The 21,290-nt window shown below is 34.1% G+C and overlaps 1 protein-coding gene and 1 pseudogene across 6 annotated transcripts in view; both read right to left on the bottom strand.

Moving 5' to 3' along the window:
• FAM193A (family with sequence similarity 193 member A) overlaps window positions 1–21,290 on the bottom strand; it is a 245,035-nt gene that overhangs the window by 38,231 nt on the left and 185,514 nt on the right. For all 6 annotated transcript variants that reach the window (XR_008913102.1, XM_056803650.1, XM_056803651.1 and 3 more), the window contains 6 exons: window positions 17,894–17,971; window positions 15,494–15,606; window positions 15,116–15,358; window positions 11,022–11,175; window positions 10,193–10,372; window positions 7,586–7,837 (listed from right to left, as the gene is read on the bottom strand). Coding sequence is in view for 5 of the 6 variants with exons in the window: in XM_056803650.1 (XP_056659628.1) it covers window positions 7,586–7,837; window positions 10,193–10,372; window positions 11,022–11,175; window positions 15,116–15,358; window positions 15,494–15,606; window positions 17,894–17,971 (1,020 nt within the window). In the remaining variant the exon portion in view is untranslated. The remainder of the gene's footprint in view (window positions 1–7,585; window positions 7,838–10,192; window positions 10,373–11,021; window positions 11,176–15,115; window positions 15,359–15,493; window positions 15,607–17,893; window positions 17,972–21,290) is intronic.
• Window positions 10,566–10,664, bottom strand: LOC130455331 (U6 spliceosomal RNA; annotated as a pseudogene).

Genomic DNA, 21,290 nt, shown 5'->3' with positions numbered 1-21,290 from the left:
CCTGCCATACCTGATAACTTGTGCTTACACTAACATTAAAGTCAACTGGAATTACAAACCTGTCTTTTCTTAGCACACTGATCATGAGGATTTTCAGGTCATCACAAAATTTTTCTTTGACCCTACCAGGGCTCATCATGGTTGGAACATATACACCGATGATAGTAGTATGGCACTTTCCTGCAAATGGTGATCACACTGTCATGAGCCTGTCGTTCATTCCTTTTGGGAGGCATGTAAGTGTGTTGCCTAGATAATATTTGATTGTAAAACCTATGCTAGCTTTAAGGTACTCATCATGGCATCCACTCCATGGATGATCTTAGTGACTTCAATATCTGACCAAATTCTATACACTACACAATGCCTGCTTCAACTACTTTTATGGTCTGTTGGAAATCTTCACATTTGAAGTAGACACTCTAATTCATTGACCAATGGGAAGCTTACTGGTTACCCTCAACTTGGTTTAACCATCTGCCAAGATGGTTTTACCAAAGTGGCTACTATACGTATTTTAGCTCTTTGGGGACATAGATGAGTTGGGTGATAGATGGACATCATGGGTGGAAAGCAGCTCCGATAAAGGACTATCACACCAGAGGCACCAGTCTTCCCCAGACATCTTCCATACCCTTAAGAGTACTGTAATAAACTATTAAATGGTATCCCTGCCTCAAGTCTTCTACTTGCCAATCCACCATCTTTCATACAGGTACTAAATTAATTTTCCTGAAGTCTACATATGTGACCACATAACTTCCCTAGTCACTCTGTATTACCTATAGAATAAAATATACACTCTTCTGGGTAGCTTTTAAAGTTCTTCAAAATCTGAACTCTCTCTGTCCTTCCAACATCACTACTGGTCCAGACAAACTGACTTCTTGCTGTTGTATGCAAATGACACTCTATCTCCAATCTCTATTTTCTTTTGAACCAGCTGATTCTCATACATGAAATGAACTCTCTTCTCTCTTCTACCTCTTGGAATTCTTTGTTTCCTTCAAAACTCTGTTCAAGTGGTACTTTCTCTATGAACATTTCTTTGATCCTTCTGTGAGAAATCTCCTTCCTGCCCTCAACCCAAATAGCTTCTACTTGTTTTGTTCACTTTTGTAGCTACTTAATAAATAATAGCCTCCTGAGCTATACTGAAAAACTCTTTAAAAGAATAAACCCTTACCTTTTACTTTTGTTACTTATTCTTTCCCCACCCACCTGTCTGTCCAAAGACAGATTCTCAATAAATATTTGTTGACAAGTTATCTAGTATAGTACTAGTCAATAAGGAAACTGGAGATTAGAGGAAATTAAAGGATGCTACAAAAAGGATAATAATTATATGCTAAAAAAGAAAAAAACACAAGTTAGTCCAAGTTCAGAGTCAGACTAGCTGGGTGTATATTTCAGCTCTCCTGTTCACCAGCAATATGGCAAGTCACATTATTGCTCAAAGGCTTTTGTTTCCTTTGCTTGCCAAATGAAGGCCTGGACCAGCTGTTCCCTATCTATCTTTTCCATTTCTAAGCCTTACAAACTACCTGAAATTTGAATAGCTAATGCTTATATGGACAAAGAAGACTTTCTTTTTGAAATGGTGACATCTTAAGATTAGTAAATTTTAGATGATATTCTGAAATGTGTGGGCTATTAGTTAAACAACACAATCATTTTGCAACAACTTCAGAAGTTGTTGGCCAACAAAGGCCAACTATTCACCTAGGTTCAGTTTCTACTTAACAAATTATGGCAGTTGTGTGTCTCATTTATACTAGTCAAAAAATAGTTTAACACCACTACCCATACCTTGGACTAATGTATTTTTTTAAAGTATATATTTATTATCCTCTTTTTGTTGCGTCCTTTAATTTTCTCTAATCTCTAGTTTCCTTATTGGCTAGTACTATACTGTACAACTTGTCAACAAATAGTTACTGAAATTCTATCTGGGCAGATTAGGGGAGAAAAGTTTGAAATTAAAAAGGTACAAATCGCAATACAGTTTCAAATTAAGAGATGTTTAAATGATAAGGTTTTGATTAGTTGTAATTAAAGAAGAAAACAACAAGGATTTCTGAAGATTCATTGGCCAGAAGTATTAACGCTTTCTAAATATAAACCAGGCTACTACCATCAAATTTTGAAAAAGAATTCTATGAATGTCTAATTCGTTAGTTTTAAAGACCTAGATCAAAGTACAGAGTTAAAGAGGACAAAAGCTGGTTCTATTTGGTCCAGGAGGACAGAACCAGGAGTGGAGGAAAAAAAGGAAAGGAGGGAGGGAGGGAAGGAGGGAGGGAGGGAGAGAGGAAGAGAAGGAAGGAAGATGGCAGGAAGGAAGATTTGATGAATGAATAAACAAGCTAACTCTCACAAGGGCAACTTGCTGCCTTGGGAGACAAGGGGCTTTTCTTCACTGCCAGGAGACTACTCTGTGGGTATTCTAGATCACAGATTTAGAGAGGAAAGGGTTGTCAGAAGTCATCTAGTCCACTCTGACTGCTGGGGACAAGAATACTGAGGTCACAAGAGGTTAAGAGACTTGCCCAAGGTCACATCATTTTAAAGTGACAAAGTGACAGAATCAGGATCTGAATCTAGTACTATGACTTCAAATTCAGTGTTTCCCCCATGACATTAAGCCTCTCTCTGCAACAGTAAGGATTCTTTAAAAGATATAGTTGAATTAGATAGTGACAGAGATTCCTTCAAACTACAAAATTCTGTGAAAGGCAAATTTTTGTTCATACAGGAATGTATACAAGAATCAAATGTCCATATCATGCATGGGAAAAGGTAGAGAACTTTTGGTAAATGTTAGGATTATTTTTGAAAAAGATTTTTGTTATGAATTGAAGGCAATTTTTTTCATAGAGGAGTAATTCTGGAATCAATCTATTCATTTAAAAAATGAAAACTTCATGGAAAAAGGTATAATCATCTGGAAATGATATCAAGATATGGAGCTAATAATCTTGCAGGGGGACAAAGACATACATATAAACAATACTTTTACAAGAAATCTTCACAGCTATGCAAGGAAGTATAGTGGAAAAACTGATGGAGTTTAAGTTAAGAAAGACCTACATTCAGATTTCAGTTGCAGAACTTTCTAACCTCATGATTCTAGACTAGTAACTTCACCCCTTGAGTTTTAGTTTTATTATTTATGAAATGTGGAGAGCACAACTTCCATGCCCTATATCAAAAATGGGGCTAAGAAAACTTCGTAAATTTTGTGAACTTGAAAGTAGCACAAATGACTATACAAAGTTAGAGAGGAGAAAAAATAATTTCTGACTTAAAGGGGAGTTACATAAAATTATCATGGAAGAGATCACATTTGAAACAATAAGAAGAAGCAACAGACTCAGAAATGTACAGGAATAAGTTAGTTGCCAAGCTGGAAAACTAGAACCATGGTTTTCCAAGGTCCGGGGGGTGTCAGAATTAATGTTTAATATGACAACTGTGGAATAACACATGGTTCATTATCATTAAAGGCTGAGTTATATTCATTAGACTGGAAAGGCAACAAAATAGGTTTACCTGGTTCTTTTGCTTTAATAAACAATTTTATTATGTTCTTGGTATACTAACAAACATACCTGCTAAAAAACATGGCTGCTCAGATGTCCCCAATCTATTAAAACTACATTAGAACTAAAATAGATTTCATTTGTATTCATACAATAAAGAGAGGCACCTCTGCTCCAAAGTGAAAAAGGTCTTGGTTGAACATTTAGGCAGGCAACATGAGCTGAATTGATAGAATTTTTACTGGTTGGAATGAAAAAAAAAAGTTACCTTCTAAATTTTGGCCTATTACAAAAGATTTCTAACAACAACAACAAAAGAGAGATTTCTGGCCACTCTACGATGAGGGGAAATCAATATTAACCATAAACATCCACGTTATGCTCAATCTCTAAAAGGAACATGCCAATTAAGTGGGATTTTGTTTGTATTTACTGCTATAAGATAATCAAACTTCTATTTTTTGGCTCTGCCAAACAAATCTCAATCCCAGGAAACTATACAAACACTAAACAATGAGGTCAAATCCCATTTCAGAAGGGCAGTGTCAGAATCCGTTTATGCCTTTTAATTTAGGTCTTTGACATATATTTTTAAATAAGCAAAATAAAAAGTTTACAAAGAAAAAAAAGTTTACAAAGGGATATGCTATGGAGATTTTTCTTAGGTACTGTTGTTCCTCTTTCTCTTATATTCAAGGTGGATGAGGCTCATAAAAGATAGACTATGATAGATAGATGGATTCTACTGTAGGTATCCCTAAAGTGAAACATAAGACAAAATTTTAAATTATATTAAGAAATAAATCTGTCTCTGTGGCAGACTAAGAGCAGAGGCATAAGGAACTTTAATGCTACTACCACCACCTATAAGACAGTTTTTTTATATCTGTAGCACCAACTGTAGTTTTTCAAGGATTATCTATGATTAGTGCCATAATTCACGGAATCAATCTGTTGTTTAAGGCAAGAAAGTTAATGGCAGAAAGAAAGGAGGGGAAAGAAGTCAACAAGCATTTATTAAGCATCTATTATCTGCCAAACAAAAAATTGCCAATTAGGTTTTATTCTAAAAAATGAATATGCCAGAAATAGTTTTTTCTTCTAATGTGCAATAATGGTATCTCTCTGTGCCCATTTTGGCTTTATCAAATCTGAATATGTGATCAGGACACCTGACTCAGCAGACAAGAGAGGCAGACCTAGATCACTACATAATAATAAACAAAAATGGGGGCAGCTCGGTGGCTCAGTGGATTGAGAGCCAGGCTCAGAGACTGAGGTCCTGGGTTCAAATCTGATATCAGACACTTCCCAGGTGTGTGATCCTAGGCAAGTCACTTAACCCCCACTGCCTAGCCCTTACTGCTCTTCTGCCTTGGAACCAATATATAGTATTCATTCTAAGATGGAAGGTATGGTTTTGTTTTTTTTTATTAAAGTAAGCAAAAATCCAGAATTAACTATATTAGGTATTGACAGCAATAAATACTGCTTCAGAATCTTGAAGAAGATACAGACTCAGAAGTAAATAATGATGGCAATGTTTTCATGAGTTTCAAGAATTTTAGATAATCTTCAAAACATATGTATGTTTTAAACTATGAATAAATATTAAAAAATAAACTATACCTTTAATCAAGAGAATTAAAGTACATAATTATGTTGGCAATCTAGTCTTTTATTGATTTCAAGTATGTCCAGGAAGTTCTACTCATATTACTTGCTATTATGGAAGAATCCCAAGAAGTAATCTAGTTCAACATCCATGTACTATAGTAATCCCCTTGTCAATAACTTTTTTTCAAAAGTTTATAAATGGATAGCTATAATTGATTTTGTGGACTTTTTGTCATATAATTTTCCCTTGTTCCATATGTATACAGACCCATTTTCATGATGGAAGTAAAAATACTTCTGGCATCTACATTTATCCAGGTATTTAACTTTCCAAAGTTACAATGAGGATTCTGTAGTTTTTTGAAAGATATAACGACAATATAGGCAAATTCTTATATACCTATATAAGAATTTAAAGCTTAAGAGAGAGTTATTTCAATATCAGGTAAAAATCAAGTTTTTCAATGACTAAATCTTACTTCTCCAATATAAACATCAACATTCAGCCAATGTATTGTCCTTACTTTGGTTTTCTGGTATTAACATGAGCATTTGGCATGTAGTTTATTACTGAATTATTAATCCTGTACTTATCAGAATTGTCTCTATGAACTTGTGAATTGTCAGTGATCTCATATACTTCTACCTACAAATCTCTTAGACCAAGGTACACGAATTAAAAAAATATTAAAATTTTAATTTCACCATTAAAAATATATTGAGAGCCAGGCCTAGAGATGGGAGGTCCTGGGTTCAAATCTGGTCTCAGATACTTCCTAGCTGTGTGACTCTGGGCAAGTTCCTTAAGCCCCATTGCCTAACCCTTACTGCTCTGCCTTGGAATAGAGTATTGACTCTAAGATGAAAGTTAAGGGTTCTATCTATCTATCTATCTATCTATCTATCTATCTATGAATTTTAACATAACTGGTATCCTTTATTGTTCTATGAATTTTTATTCATTAAAATATTATTATATGTAGATTAAAGTAGACCATTCTCTACTTTATATTGCATTTTCTTACACAGCATGATGACAATGGAAAAATGTTTTGTATGTCAGCATATGTATAACCAAAAACAAATGCTTAACATCTCTAGAAATGGAGACAAGAAGAGAAAGGGGAAATCAAAATGTTAAAAATAGAATGTCAAAAAATTGTTTTTACAAGGGGAAAAATTATTAAAAAATACAAAAGGTAAAAACAAAACACAAAAATCATTTTGAAAAGTTTATAGACTTTATCAGATTGCTAAAGGGGCGATTTAAAAAACAGGCCAAGAACTGCTATTGTAGACCTATGGGTAGGAGTATTATTATACAAATGTTAAAATGAATGATAATAAAATGGTGCCAGGGAAAAAAATGCTTCTCCTTTTAAATGGAATTTTCAAAATAATATGGCTCTTTGTATCAGTTTGGGGCAAGGGTGAGGGGAAATTCAATATCTATAAACAAGGAAAGTATTAATGATTGTCTTTACCTATAATAATGTCCTATTGGAATATAAGATTTTGTTGATTTTGAAGAGTAGAGATCAAACGTGTAACTTTTAGAAAACCCTACCAAGAAATAAGCATGGCAGCACATTTTGCAATGTCCAGACACAACTTTGCTCCCAAGCAATACAAAACTGAAATTCGGAATGCAAAGTGACTGTTCTCCAACCTTATTAACCCATTGATAGGGAATGAATGCTCAAAGTTGGGTTGAAGTAATGACAGACTATGAAAAGAAAAATTTTAAGTATATACAAAAAATATTGTATCTTATTAAAAAAAGTAAAGTGTTCAATAAAAACCTTTAAACTCATTTTATCAGACTGATATATTCAAACAAAATTACAGTATAACACGACAACAGAATTATCACCAGGAGTCTAAATAATTTAGTCAATTATAATTTATATTAATTATATTAAATTAAAACAAACTAAAACAGAAAATACATATTTATTAAGGGCTCACTGTTAGATGCCAGGGAAAAAAGCAAGATAGATTTCCTCCCCTATGGCATTCATAGTAAGCAAGAAATAGATCACAAATGCAGATGCTAATGTTGACTTTTATTTTTAAACCATGCTATAATTCTAATTCTGCCCTACTAAATTTGGAGCTTTGTGGCCTTAGACCTAGGTCACTTTCCTTTTTCTAGGACTTAGTTTCTTCATCTATAAAATAAGGGCATTGAACAAGTAAAAAAGTTTTTTTTCTCTTTAAATTGCCATAGTTTTAGCTTCTTTCCAGATACCTTGCACAGGAATATAGAAAGTATTGTTTGTGGATCCTATGAACTAATAATGGATGTTTTTCTTTCTAACCACCCAGTTTTATATTCTTGTTTTCACATTTATTCATTCAAGACAGAAACAAGTGGTAAAATCACTATAGCAACAGATATATGGAAATTCTTTGATATTTCTTACCTTACTGTGTGTAAAAGGGGATGCGGTATACAAAGTGGGGTGAATGAGAGGACGAGGCAGATGTGGAATAGTATGTAAAGGTAAATGTCCATGAATATGGGGGTAAAGGTGAAGTGCAGGATGTGCAGGTTTTTCTGGGTTCATAAACTGATGACCAGCAGGAAGACGGCCAGCTGCTAGTGCTGATGCAGTCAGACCAGAAGCTTCTTGTTTACAGACATGACATTCACAAGTATTTAGACTTGGGTCAGCCTAAAATGAAAAAACACTACCTGTTTATTGGGTAAACTAAGGAATTATCTTCAACATCTCACAAAATGTAATTTATCTCTGAATAGTAGTTGAACAATAAATGCAAAGATGAAAAAAAAGCATGAATATGCACAAGCAATGCTGGATACAAATCTAGGAGTTAGGATAAACTTAGTTATATTCCCTCCTCTCCCAAATCATCAAATCTTCACAATAAAAAATTTGAAAAGCAATTTTTGCACATGTTAGAATCATTTAAGTATAATAGTGCTATCATAGAATTTCTGGAAATGGAAGTACACATATATTAGAAAGACAGACATGTTCCTACTGTCATATTCTAGTTATCATCAGCAAGAAATGGACCAGATAATTAGTTGGAAGGCTTCATTTAAAATGGAAATACTTAATGAGTAGTATAAAAGAAATTGAAAAAACAAGCCACATGTATAACTGTGAAATGGAAAGACCTCTGAATAGCCTTTCATTTAGTTAATCTTAATGATCAATGCAGACTGTTGCATGATCATTCTGACTGTAGTTAACTTTATCATTTGTCAAGTGGCTAAAATTAATGGACTGGACATGTCCAGGTCTGATTTGCCAGTAGTATGTCTAGATAACCTAAGTAAACTATCCAAACTGCAAAGGAAACTAATAGAACATTTTAGAACACGATCACACACACTCCTAAGTTGTAATACTTGTTTACAGAAATAATGGAAATATATAGATTTCATCGTTTTAGATTTGAGTACAAAAGGTCTTAGCTTGTTTAATAAAAGTATGAAGGCCCTCTGAGGCAATGTCAACTATGAGAGATTTTTAAATTACCATAATCAACTAAGTAAAAGTGAACAGATGTTAACAAAAATGAAATGTCTATTCATCTGTAATTCACTTCTCAGATGTACAATAGGTTTATGGCACAACACTTTCCCAAATATAGGAGTTGCTTACTTGAACTTTGGTTTTCCTATTTCTGAAAATGAAATAGCATTGTTGGATGTTTTTTCCATCAAGCATGGTGGCATAATTATTCCCTTGCACTCTTCACCCCAAATCCCAATCGATTTCCATTTTATCTCATATGAAATGTATAAGACTAGAGATTTCTAATCAAGTAGGAAATTACATGTGTTAATTAATTATAAAACCCAGAGAAATTATTTTATTCTGAAGATTATGATTATCTTCACTGTCATTTATAAGATGTGAAAATAGTTTAAAAAGTTAAATTAACTCACAAAACATACAAAGAAATATCACAAGCTATAAAAATTAAAAATATCACTATTTTACACTCTCAAGAGAAAGTTGTGACTTAGTTTGATTTTAGTTTACTTTTGCCAAGATTGTTCTACTAATCTCATAATAATCTCTGAAGTAGTTAGGTGGCAAAAATTAAAATAATCCCCCACCTATTCCTTATTCAACAAGTAGAAGAAATGGCTAAATAAATAGTACATAGGTTAAATGTCCTAGAAAAATTGGAAAATGAACTAATGTCCAAACTAGGGATATAGATATATATAGATATACATATACACACACATACACATGTATATATACATACACACATATATGCACACATGTGCATGTGCGTGCATGTGTGTAAATCTTAAAAATTCTGAATCCCAAAGAAAAAAACTTTATGAAGGGTTCCCTTCAGTTTTGGTTAATAAAAAGGAAATCTCTAACAGAGAAAGAGGGAAATATTTTTGAAGACATAACACTCTATTACTATTTATATAATTAATAACAGTCTTTATTCTATAAGAACATTTAAAGAAAAAATGAAAATTAAACCCTGCTACCTCATGACAAAGGAAATGTAATGTCTGAAGACTGAAAGAAACACTATAACTGTGGAAGGCTCCATCAGACTGGAAAGTAAGGTCTAATAATAGAACAGCTACCAAATCAGTTAAATGAGGAGCTCATCATTAGTCTATGCATAGGTTATGAATTTTCCAGATATACTAACTTTCCAAAATTATCTATTAAGTGTTAGAAGCATTCTGATCTGCTTTAGACATGATAGTGCCCTCCTAAACAATACTTCCTTGAAGTATTTAGTTATAAAATTAACTTTGGAGAATTTTGGGAAGATTATGGTATCCCTCAAGATAAATGGATTTTTGCAAAACAGGGTTTTGGTATTATGAATTTAATAAAAGGAAACAAAGTAGAAATGTGGCTACATTTAATACTGCATTTGGGGGTGGGGTGGGGGTAGAGATAGAGTACTTTTCTTAATCTGAATCTCAGAAATTGATGGTATTATCAAAAAAAAATTTTTTTCAGAAAATGTCACATCAAGCTAAAAACTTTTAATAACAAACTACCCTATACCTGTTGACTTGGATAAGATGGTGGTGGACTATCCACTTTAGCTTCATCTTTTCTGGGACTTCTTTTTCCTAGAGTTATTTCTTCCTTTTGAGTTCCTGGGGGTTCCCCACTGCTTTCTCCATCTGCTTCTTCATCATCAGCTTCTGAAGAACTACTACTTGTGCTGCTTACCTGAGGAGACTTTAAAGAAATAAAAATTTTCAAGTTAATCTTTTTGGTGCTTATTAATTTTATAATAAGAAAGCTAACTAAAATGACAATTTTGTAATATTTGACTGTATAAATTAGCATTGGTTCTCACTCAGAGCATTGAAAAAAGAGTCCTGGACAGAAGTCCAAATTGTGGATAATTAAACTTCTTTTTTTAATTTAAAAAAATATGGACTGTTTCCCAAAATTGCACGTCATCCTTGAGCAGGAGCCATGCTAACTCTGTATCATTCCACTTTTAGGATATGTGCTGCTGAAGCAAACATGATAATGAAATTTCTAATGAAAAGATAAAACATAATTCTATTATGGATTTTTTTGGACTAAGATAAATGGGATGAGAGTGAAAATTTAAGACTAGTTGTCACATCTTCTTTAGATTGATCTTTAGGATCAGTGTACACAGAATCTCAGATTGAGAGTTTCATGGGATCTCAGAAGACATCTAGTTCAAGATCCTCATCTTAAAATTATTAAAACGTAACTTCATTATGACGTTTGGGCCATTTGTATTATAAGAAATAGCAATATGAGTTCCTTCTGGAAAAAGTGTACATGACTTCTTATGCAAGTTAGGCAACAAATTCACTTCTTAATCATGACCAATTTCATACTGTACCTCATCTTTCAATGCCATATTTTCACCTCCACCATTTAGCTCACTATGGATTCCATTCATGTTGGCTACAACTTCTGTGTCATCATAGTTATTCAATGGATAAATATCAGCAAATTTAGCTGACAAAGGTGCAACATCTTCATCATCACTACCACTGAGAAGCAAAAATGAAACAAAATACACAATTATAAGGCCATTCTAGAAAATTAACTTAAAGGACACTTCAAAGGAACTATTAGTAAAAATGATGATAGCAGCATGGCATAGTGCAAAGAATACTGGACATGAAGTCTTTCTGTGCTGATGATAGGAATTTGTCACAAAAGAAAAGGCAGGCAGGGAAAAGATGTCCTCATATTCTAAAAGGACTCTGTGAGTGGCTTCACATATAAGTCTAAGTCGTGTCACTGGCTCATGCCAGAACTTCTACCATCAGCCTTACTTATTAAATCGGGAGGTTCCTGATATCTCAGCTTTAGACTGGGATAGCCTCTCCTGGCTTTCCTCTGAGTATAGACGGCCATAGCTGGATTTCAAACTTACAATAGCCTCAGTTGAGATCCCAAAAGCCCTTCTGCCTTACATGACAACTTTCACCTATTATAGCTTAGAGAGAATTACTCTCAATAACCCAAATTTGTTCCTAAAATTTCCATTATCCAAACAAACCTTTGTATTACCTATTTACTCTGATGGTTTCTCATTGCCTTACAAGTTTACAAAGATAGTATCTACTCTTTAACTTCTATCCTACTACATATCAAACTGCCTAGTCTCTAAATGTTCATTATACCAGGGCCTGCTGTTAGTGACTCAGAAGAACCCAGACTATCAATTTTATTAACAATTACATTATCCACATACATTATATCTTTTACACATTGTCAATTTACCTCAAACATTTAGTTTATAGTACAAATCATAGATCATTTGCGAGTAAACAGGATCAAATTCTAAGAAATTGCTTCTAAACACACATTTACATCTGAACACATATTTACAATTTTAGCAGAATCATGCTTGCACAAAGTACATATTTTGGAAAGATTCAATATCACAATTTAGTAAAAAATCCTGAAATTCTTAACAATATTCCAAATCCTTAGTATAGGTTCCATTACACAATTTTACAAATTTTAAAACTTAAGAATTTTAAAACTCAATCCCAGTTGTCATTACATTTTTACTTGATACTCACAAATCCTGCTCTCAAGTACTTAATAGTTATCCAAACATGGACACATCTTTTCACTGCTTAGAGGTCAAGTTTGCTCTTTTGTAATATAAAGAAAGAAGCAGCTTTGGTAGTACAGTGGATAGAATGCCAGACCGAGAGTCAGGAAGACTCATCTTCTTAAGTTCAAATCTAGCCCCAGTCATTCGCTAGCTGTGTGACCATAGGCAAGTCACTTAACTCCCTTTGTATCAGTTTCCTCATATGTAAAATGAGCTGGAGAAGAAAATAACAAATTATTCCACTGTCTTTGCCAAAAAAACCTCACATGGGGTCACAAAAAGTTGGATACAACTGAATAAAAACAGCAATACAAATGAGAGTACTACTGTTCATTAGTCAGAAGTCCAACTCCCTCATCTTAAAAGTTACTAAAACTTTATTTGTCAGGGGAGAAAGGGCAGTTGGTGATTAAGCAGATTGAGAGTCAGGCCTGCAGAAGGAAAGTCCTGGATTCAAACAGGTACTCCTAGCTGTGTGACCTTGGGCAAGGCAATGACTTGCCTTGTCCTTATTGCTCTTTTGCCTCAGGAACCAATACAGAATATTAATTCTAAGATGAAAGATAAAGGTTAAAAAAATTTTTCATTAAGACTTTTAATACATGCATATCATAAGAAATGGCAACACAAATTATTCTTGGAAAAAGTGTGTGTGACTTTCCAATACAGATTGTAATGTCATCAACAGCTAATTCATTTCTTATCAAAGGTGAGTCTTACTCACTCCAGGTCTGGCACTGTATCCACTGTGCTACCTAGTTGCCCCTTTCCTCATATTACAAGAGAGCAAACTTGAGCTCTAAAATAAGTTTGCTCTGCATTTTATAAATGTGAGTTGCTGTCACTGTTTTTAATATGATCCAACTCACAGAAGTATTGCTCTTTAAGACTTACAAAACTACCTTCCTCCCAATAATCCTGATAATGTCTTATCATACATAGTTGGAGCTCCAAGCAAGGGGATCAGTCAAAATGTCCAATTACAAATGCATAGAATTATTGTTAAATTATATTTGTGTTATTAAGGAAACAATAGCAGCAATATGGATTTCTATAGTATGTTGTTATATTATACTGTTAGTATACAGATAGTTCTTGCTTTACTTAAGTGGACTACTTTTTAGACCTTTATGTAAAGGGACATTTTGTGTAATAGTAGGTTGTGCAACTTTTTTTTATGAGCTACTAAGAGATGTTTGGCTCTCTTTCCCCACCTTGTATATCTGGTCATAGTAAGCAAGATTATCCTCAACTACCCTTTGAAATTTAAAAAATCTTGAAGTTTTTTCAATACATCATAATTCAATACAACTTTTCGATACGAGGAAAAAAATTAACTCAAAGGATGAAATGTTTCTGCTAATTGTTTCATCATGAAATTTTTTACTTTGACTGGGGTCTGAAGATTCCCTATCTTCTTCAAGGCATGCTGAAATGATGTAGTCCCTGCTTCCATTTGGATGCACAGCTTCATAGATGCGGAGTTGACTCTTATGAGGAAGGTCAAGTCACTAATAGTGAAGATAATGAGCTCCATGTCAGAAAAGAACATGCTCACAGATATGCTGAAGACTCAGAGGCTGGGGTTGGTATTATTGGTCATGAGGGGTTCCTGGAGTTGCAGTGAGGTTATCCCAGGTAGGTCCAGTCACACCCCACTTGTCAGCTTCCCATTGGTGCTCCAGAAACAGGGAAATGTGTAAGAGAGCTCATAATGCTCCACTTGGACATCTTAAAAAAAAAAAAACTCACCTTCTGTACCATTTGGCACTGTGCCAATTGTGTCTAAGTATGTCTGTATAAAAAATGCTTAACAAATAATGGGATTCCCTCTTATGCACAATTTTCAATTTACAAGAAGGGTTTGGGAATGTATTGGTTGAGGTCTTACTATATGTGCATTGAAACTATTAACCATTAACCATCTTGTTTATATCGTTTACTTGAGGAAACCTAAGGACGCTTAAGTCAATTTTTCATATTTAGATAATATGATTTAAAACTGAAGCAAACTCAGGCATCATCTAGATGTCAACTCTTTACTTTGTAGATAAAGGAAATTGAGGGGTTAAGTGCCTTGGCCAACCACGGTCATAAAGGTACCGAGTAGCATAGCCATGATCCAAATATAGGACTTTCCACTTCATCAGACATGAAATGCCTATGACATTACTCTATTTAAAAACTTTGCCTAACAAGTATAAACTCGTGTGTGTGTGTGTGTGTGTGTGTGTGTGTGTGTGTGTGTGTGTGAGAGAGAGAGAGACATTATTTTAAGACATGTTGGAATATTATTGCAAAATTCAAAAAAGAATTTCACATTTAACAAGAATTTAGGAGTGTGAAGCAAGATAGAAGGAGGAATTGAATAAATGCAAAGGGTCCCACAACTTCAAGAAATACTGGAATCATTGCTCTAGAATATAAATTAATTGGCATAATTTAATTAATTCCAGATTATATTATAGGGAGCTTTAACAAAAACTGAAAACTGAAAAAATATATGCTGCTTTCTGTTAAAATGTCATTATTTTTAAAGAGAGAAAGTATAACAAAAAGGTCATTCATTTTCACACTAAAATGATATGGGTATTGCCTACTAATATGCTTTTCTTTAACTGATATCAGGTTTTGTTTTGTTTTTTTCCTATTTAACAAAGAAGTTAATGCTCTCTATATAAGGTCATATATAAAAGTAAAGGCGATATTGTTCTCTAGTTTCTTTTACAAGCTGCTTTTCAGAAAAAAATTAAGATTTATCTTTAGATAACTTTTTTACCTTATATAGCTATATCAATAAAAGACATCTTTCATATTTCTTATAATGATACTTCAACAAAAAAAAAATCAAGACTTACAAATTTGGGGCAGAGCCATTGTCTGTGAGGATGAGTCTAGGATGTTGCTGAATTGTAATGGGAGAGCTGGAACCTGACCCTGAGCTTGCTGATGACATGCTAGGTGGGCGCATCTCAGAAAGATAGTCAGGAGCAGAATCAACTTGCAGTGGAAGTTGGTTAATATGGATATCATCAGTGATTGGTGAATCCATGATGCCACATGTAAGGATGTGTGAAAGGCTGCAGTCATCACAAGTACATCTAATTAAGAATTAAAAACAATTATAAATAACACAAAATTAAACTTTTTCTTAAAAAGAGCCATCTTAGTTCTCTATTTGGTAACATGAAGATTAAATATTCTTTAATGATTACCTATTGGTACAAAACACTCACCTTCTCCTATAATTACAATTGGGGCAGTCAGGCATGCTAAGACGCGATGACAACATATGCCTCATTGTATCTGTGAAGTTGTTCTCTCCTGCTAGAGCTTTCTTATTATTCAACTAGAAAATAAAAGAATAGTTTAATTTCACATTTCCAACCAACTATAATTAAAAATGGAAATTATTATAGAAATCACTATATTTCTCAAACTATCATATATGTCTTCATACACAGGATATGCATATGTGTATATTTTATCTCATATAGTATCACACAGCTGCAGGCCTTAGCAGTGACAGTCTATCTGGAGATTCACATATGGACATGTTGGGGAATGGTATTATATGGTGCCAAAGTCTATGCAAATTATAACAAGAGTTGACTGACAGAAACACTTGTGTGTGTGTGTGTGTGTGTGTGTGTGTGTGTGTGTGTGTGAGAGAGAGAGAGAGAGAGAGAGAGAGAGAGAGAGAGAGAGAGAGAGAGAGAGAGAGAGAGAGAGAGAAAGAGAGAGAAAGAGAGGGAGAGGGAGAGGGAGAGGGAGAGGGAGAGGGAGAGAGAGAGAGAGAGAGAGAGAGAGAGAGAGAAGAGAGAGAGAGAGAAAGAGAGAGAGAATATATAAACAATGCTATAACAAGGATATGTAGCATACAAGTGTCTTTCCTGCTGACCCTGTCACAAAGGACATGAATGTTTTTTTAACATAGCAGAATTGATTTTTTGGACCTCCATCACTTCTACATATAGCAGACATCAGTAATGTCTACACAAGTTGTAAGTCCAGATATATGTGGCCTGCTTTTCTAGATGTGTTTCTTTCCCTTTACATCAGTCTTGTGACAGGAAAACCAACCATCAGGCATTATCTCTCCACTCCACTCCATTCTCTAGTAACTGCCAAAATGATCTTATGAAAGCACAGGTATGACTATGTCAAGCCCAATTCAATAAATGTCATAGCTCTCTCTCACTCTCAGGACCAAATATATAATTTTCCAACATTCAAAGCCTATTCCTCCACCCTTTCCCAGGCATCTTAAATCTTATTCTCCTTAATATGCTCAGAGACCCAAGACACTGGCCTCCTTGCTATTTCCAATGAGATATCTATCCTCCTGAATCTGAGCATTACAATGACTGTCTCTCATGTCTCCAACTTTCTCCTTCCTCATCTCTGTCTTCTGGTATTTTACAATCCTCAGATAAAACCCTAAGTTCTACAAGAAGTCTTTCCCAATCCTTCTTGATCTTAATGCTTTCTGAGACTGTACCCTATTTCTGAATTTGTAATTTATATGTCTTAATTGTACATAGTTGTTTGAATGTGTTCTCCTTCATTATGTTGCAAGCTCCTTAATAACAGGAATGGTTTTTTACCCTTGTATTCTCCAGCACTTAGTCTAGTGCGTGGAACACAGCAGATGCTTAATGAATAAATGCCTGGTGATTTACTGACTGATAAGATTAAGCAACTTACAACTTCCCCCCCAAAATATGACATGTCCTGTTTTTAATCATAGTCATATAAATATTTAATTATTTACTATTATCTCTATTTGATGGCTTTTAAGTGGAAACTCCGAGTTGCTTTAATTTTCATTTCTTAGATTGTCAGGGTTGAACATTTTTGAAGTGGTAGTTGGAAATTTATGACTTCTCTCCCCAAGAACTATATACACCTGACCATTTATCTAATGAAGAATAACTGTTATTCATGCCAATCTTTTAAAAATTCTAGATGTCAAACTGATGATGAATGTTAAATATGAATTGATTTTTCCCAGTTTTTTCTTTACTTCTTAATCCAAGATAATAACTTTATTAGTATTATTATAAATTATATAAATTAAATTTAAAATTATTTTCTCAGTACATAAAATTTTTGTCACAATTCTCTGGATGAACGTGAAGTACAAGACAGAGAATTCTGCAATGTAAACTCACAAAAAACTAAACTATTGAATGACAATAAATATAAAATAAGTTTATCTTAGAATCAATCACCTAATCACTTAAATACTACAAGGACCTCAACTACAAGCTGGCTTCAAATTATGATGACTAAACATATTATTATGAGAAACTTGTAGTATAGTATTCAAAATATATAAGAAATTCAAATAATGATCTTTGGATACAATAAATATTTAAGTTGTAACATATTTTCAAGAATTATTTCATTAGTTTCCCCTCAATTAGGAACACATGAATAAGAATGAAAGAGCTTAACTAGATAATCAACAATATCCTTAAAAGTTCTAAATCTATATACTATGAAGAAACCTGTCAGAAATGCAATAAGGCAGCCTGTTTGTCATGTCCATGTCTTAGTAAGAAATAGCCATGTACTTTACTAAGTAAATTACTTTGTCAAACAAAACTTCTCCATTAGGTACACAATATTACCTGTTCTTCAATAAACCGTCTTTGTTTAAAAAATTCCCAGTCTTCTTTTAACATGCGCTGTTTGGTTTTCATTGCCATCTAAGTAACAGAACACATGAACATTAATATTTATGTTAATCCTTAGCCATTTCCAGGCTGATTAGTTCTTCAAAATTATATACAATCTATGGATATCAAAACTATAATGATAAAAATATGTTACTTGGCATTTTGACCCAACATTTTTTTTATTTTAAACCCTTACCTTTTGTCTTGGAATCAATATTATGCATTGGTTCCAAGGCAGAAGTGTGGTAGGGGCTAGGCAATGGGGGTCAAGTGACTTGTCCAGGGTCACACATCTGGGAAGTGTTTGAGGTCACATTTGAACCCAGGACCTCCCATCTCTAGACCTGGCTCTCAATTCACTGAGCCACTCATCAGCTGCCCCTCCCCCAACATTTTTCTTGAAATGATTTAAAAATCTTTATTAACATTTTTCTTACATGGAAAAACACACATGTACATGTAAAAAAAAAAGAACACTGAATTTATTTCTAGAGCTGAAAGAAACCTCAGAAGCTATCTTATCAAGTCTCCCAACAAACAGATAAAGAAACGGGGGTGCAGAGAGGTTAAGTGACTTGTTTCCAGCAAACTACTACTTTTAGAAGTTATAAAAAAAGGTGGAACTTCAACTCAGAGCCTTCGATTCCAAAGAACATGGCACCACACATTAAAAATCTTATTTAAGAAATGCTCTATGTGTGGCTAAATTCTTTGGTTTAGCTTTTAGGCATTATATATATTAAATTATATATATGTATATATATAATACATATAAAATATATATAAAAAATATCAATCAGCTAAATCACCAATTTAAAGAATATGAAACTTAAAATTCCTAATGGTTCTAATTAACTATTTAAATGATATATAATCGAGGCAAAACCTGCTCTGTGACCCTAATTCTCCACTCAAAGGTTGAAGTACTCACTACTAGAGAAATCAGAGAATCATATTGGGAAATCCAACCCTCTCACTTTAAAAATAAAGACAAATGAGTCTCAGGCAGGGAAAGTGACTTGCCCTGGGTCACAAATACACTAAATAGAAGTACACTTGAACCTAGATTCTCTGATTCCACTGGAATTCCCTTTCTTTCCTCATCACAGTATGAAAGCAAGTTTGACTTCCTGGCATTAAGTTGGAAAAGCTCCCACTATGCTTGATGATGCCTCTTGCCTGACAGTGATCATCACACAGAGGGTCAGCAGATAAAAATGTCTAAGACAAAAAATTTTATATAAATCTTATAAACAAATTATATACACAACTTTGTGAGGAGTATGTGACCTGTGAAAGCAGTACTTAAATGGAAGAAAGAATGAATAAAAAAAGGTATACCCTATTGTATTGACATGGCATTAAGTTCTGTTGATTTATCCAGCTATCTGTCGGAATACCAGTATCTACATCAGAATCAGGTAATATTCCCATCCTCACATTTGTTCCAAAAGAAAAGAGCTTACAGAGCACAACATATATAGAACACTCCACTCTTTTTTAAAATTTAGAATATTTTCCCATGGTTACATGATTCTCCCCCCCCCCCCCCTCCAATCCCCACCTCCTTGCCTCTTCCCTCTTCCCTCCTGTAGCTGAAAAACAGTTTTACTGGGTTATCCATGCTATTCATATTTGCAGGAGAGTGATCTTTAACATCAAAACTCCAATCATATCCCCATCGAACTACGTGATTGATCATATATTTTTCTTCTGCATTTCTACTCCCACAGTTCTTCCTCTGGATGTGGATAGCATTCCTTCTCTTAAGCCCTTCAGAATTGTCCTGGATCATTGCACTGCTGCTATTAAAGAAGTCTATTACATTTGATTGTGCCATAATATATCAGTCTCTGTGTACAATGTTCTCCTGGTTCTGCTCCCTTCACTCTGTATCAATTCCTGGAGGTCATTCCAGTTCATTTGTAATTCCTCCAGTTTATTATTTCTTTGAGAACAATAGTATTCCATCACCAACAGATACCACAATTTGTTCAGCCATTCCCTATTTGAGGTATACCCTTCTCATTTTCCAAAATTTTGCCACTACAAAGAGTGTGGCTCTGAATATTTTTGTACACATATTTTTCCTTATTATCTCTTTGGGGTACAAACCCAGCAGTGGTATAGCTGGATCAAAGAGTAGGCATTCTTTAACATAGTTCCAAATTGCCCTCCAGAATGATTGGACCAATTCACAATTCCACCAGCAGTGTATTAGTGTCCCAATTTTGCCATATCCCTTCCAACATTTATTACTTTGCTGCCATATTGTCCAGTTTGCTAGTTGTGAGGTGGTTCCTCAGAGTTGTTTTAATTTGCATTTCTCTAATTATGAGAGATTTAGAACACTTTTTCATGTGCTTATTGATAGTCTTGATTTCATCATGTAAAAACTGCCTATTCGTGTCCCATGAGTTTTTCTGACAGGTGGATGACTAGAAATGAATTTCAATAGTCAATCAGCCAGTCACTAAACATTTGTTAAATATCTATGGTGTTAAGTAGTTAAGTGTTCTGCAGGCTGGGGATACAAAGAAAAGAATTCTGTCTCTTCCTCCAAAAGCTAACAAGCCACTGGGGAAGAAGAGCAAACAAATATGTACAAATAAGCAACATACAGAATAAATCAGAGATAACCAACAAAGAGGTGTAAAAGAACTAGAATTTAGAGGGCCTTGAATGAAGCCAGGAGGTGAAGCAAGTGGGAATCCCAGTCATGGAAAGCAATCAGTGAAAATACACATCTCTTTTCCTCTCTTGCTTAGGGCATGATAATAAAATCATTACCACTACTACTGAAAAGAAGATTACATTTTACACCCTATAGTTTTACTTTTGATCCTTATGATTATCCATTAAAATTTCTTTACCCATCCATTATTCCTTTATATGTGCTCTATATCTGCCCATTAGAATGTAAGCTTCTTGAGAATAGAATCTGTCTCACTTTTATATATATAACCTTGATGCCTGGTAAAAAGTAGGTGTTTAAATATGTTTGTTTTTTGGGAAGCTACATTATCAACATATCTTCCTCTGTGTATATGTGTATCTCACAACCATGTCTGAGGAAAAGCGATGCCCTGTAAGTGGTCTGAGTTTTGATGCAATTAACACAAACAGAAGTACCTGAAGACTCCACTATACATTCCCTCTTCCTCTCAGACTGTCTTGATCAATACAAATAAATATCTCAGAGCCTAATGCAATGTTCTGAAAACATGAGATTCTTAATAACTGCTGAACTACAGGTTAAATCTATAAAATTACTATACGCTTAAGACTAGACAAATTAAAGACTATGTGTAAAGTGCCCAAATTTCATACAGAAGCAAGAATAGAGCTA

Source organism: Monodelphis domestica, chromosome 6 (assembly GCF_027887165.1).
Source record: "Monodelphis domestica isolate mMonDom1 chromosome 6, mMonDom1.pri, whole genome shotgun sequence".
In the NCBI taxonomy this organism is placed as follows: Eukaryota; Metazoa; Chordata; class Mammalia; order Didelphimorphia; family Didelphidae; genus Monodelphis; species Monodelphis domestica.
Note: the sequence above shows the minus strand (reverse complement) of the source record. Positions and strands in the feature narration are given on the sequence as shown.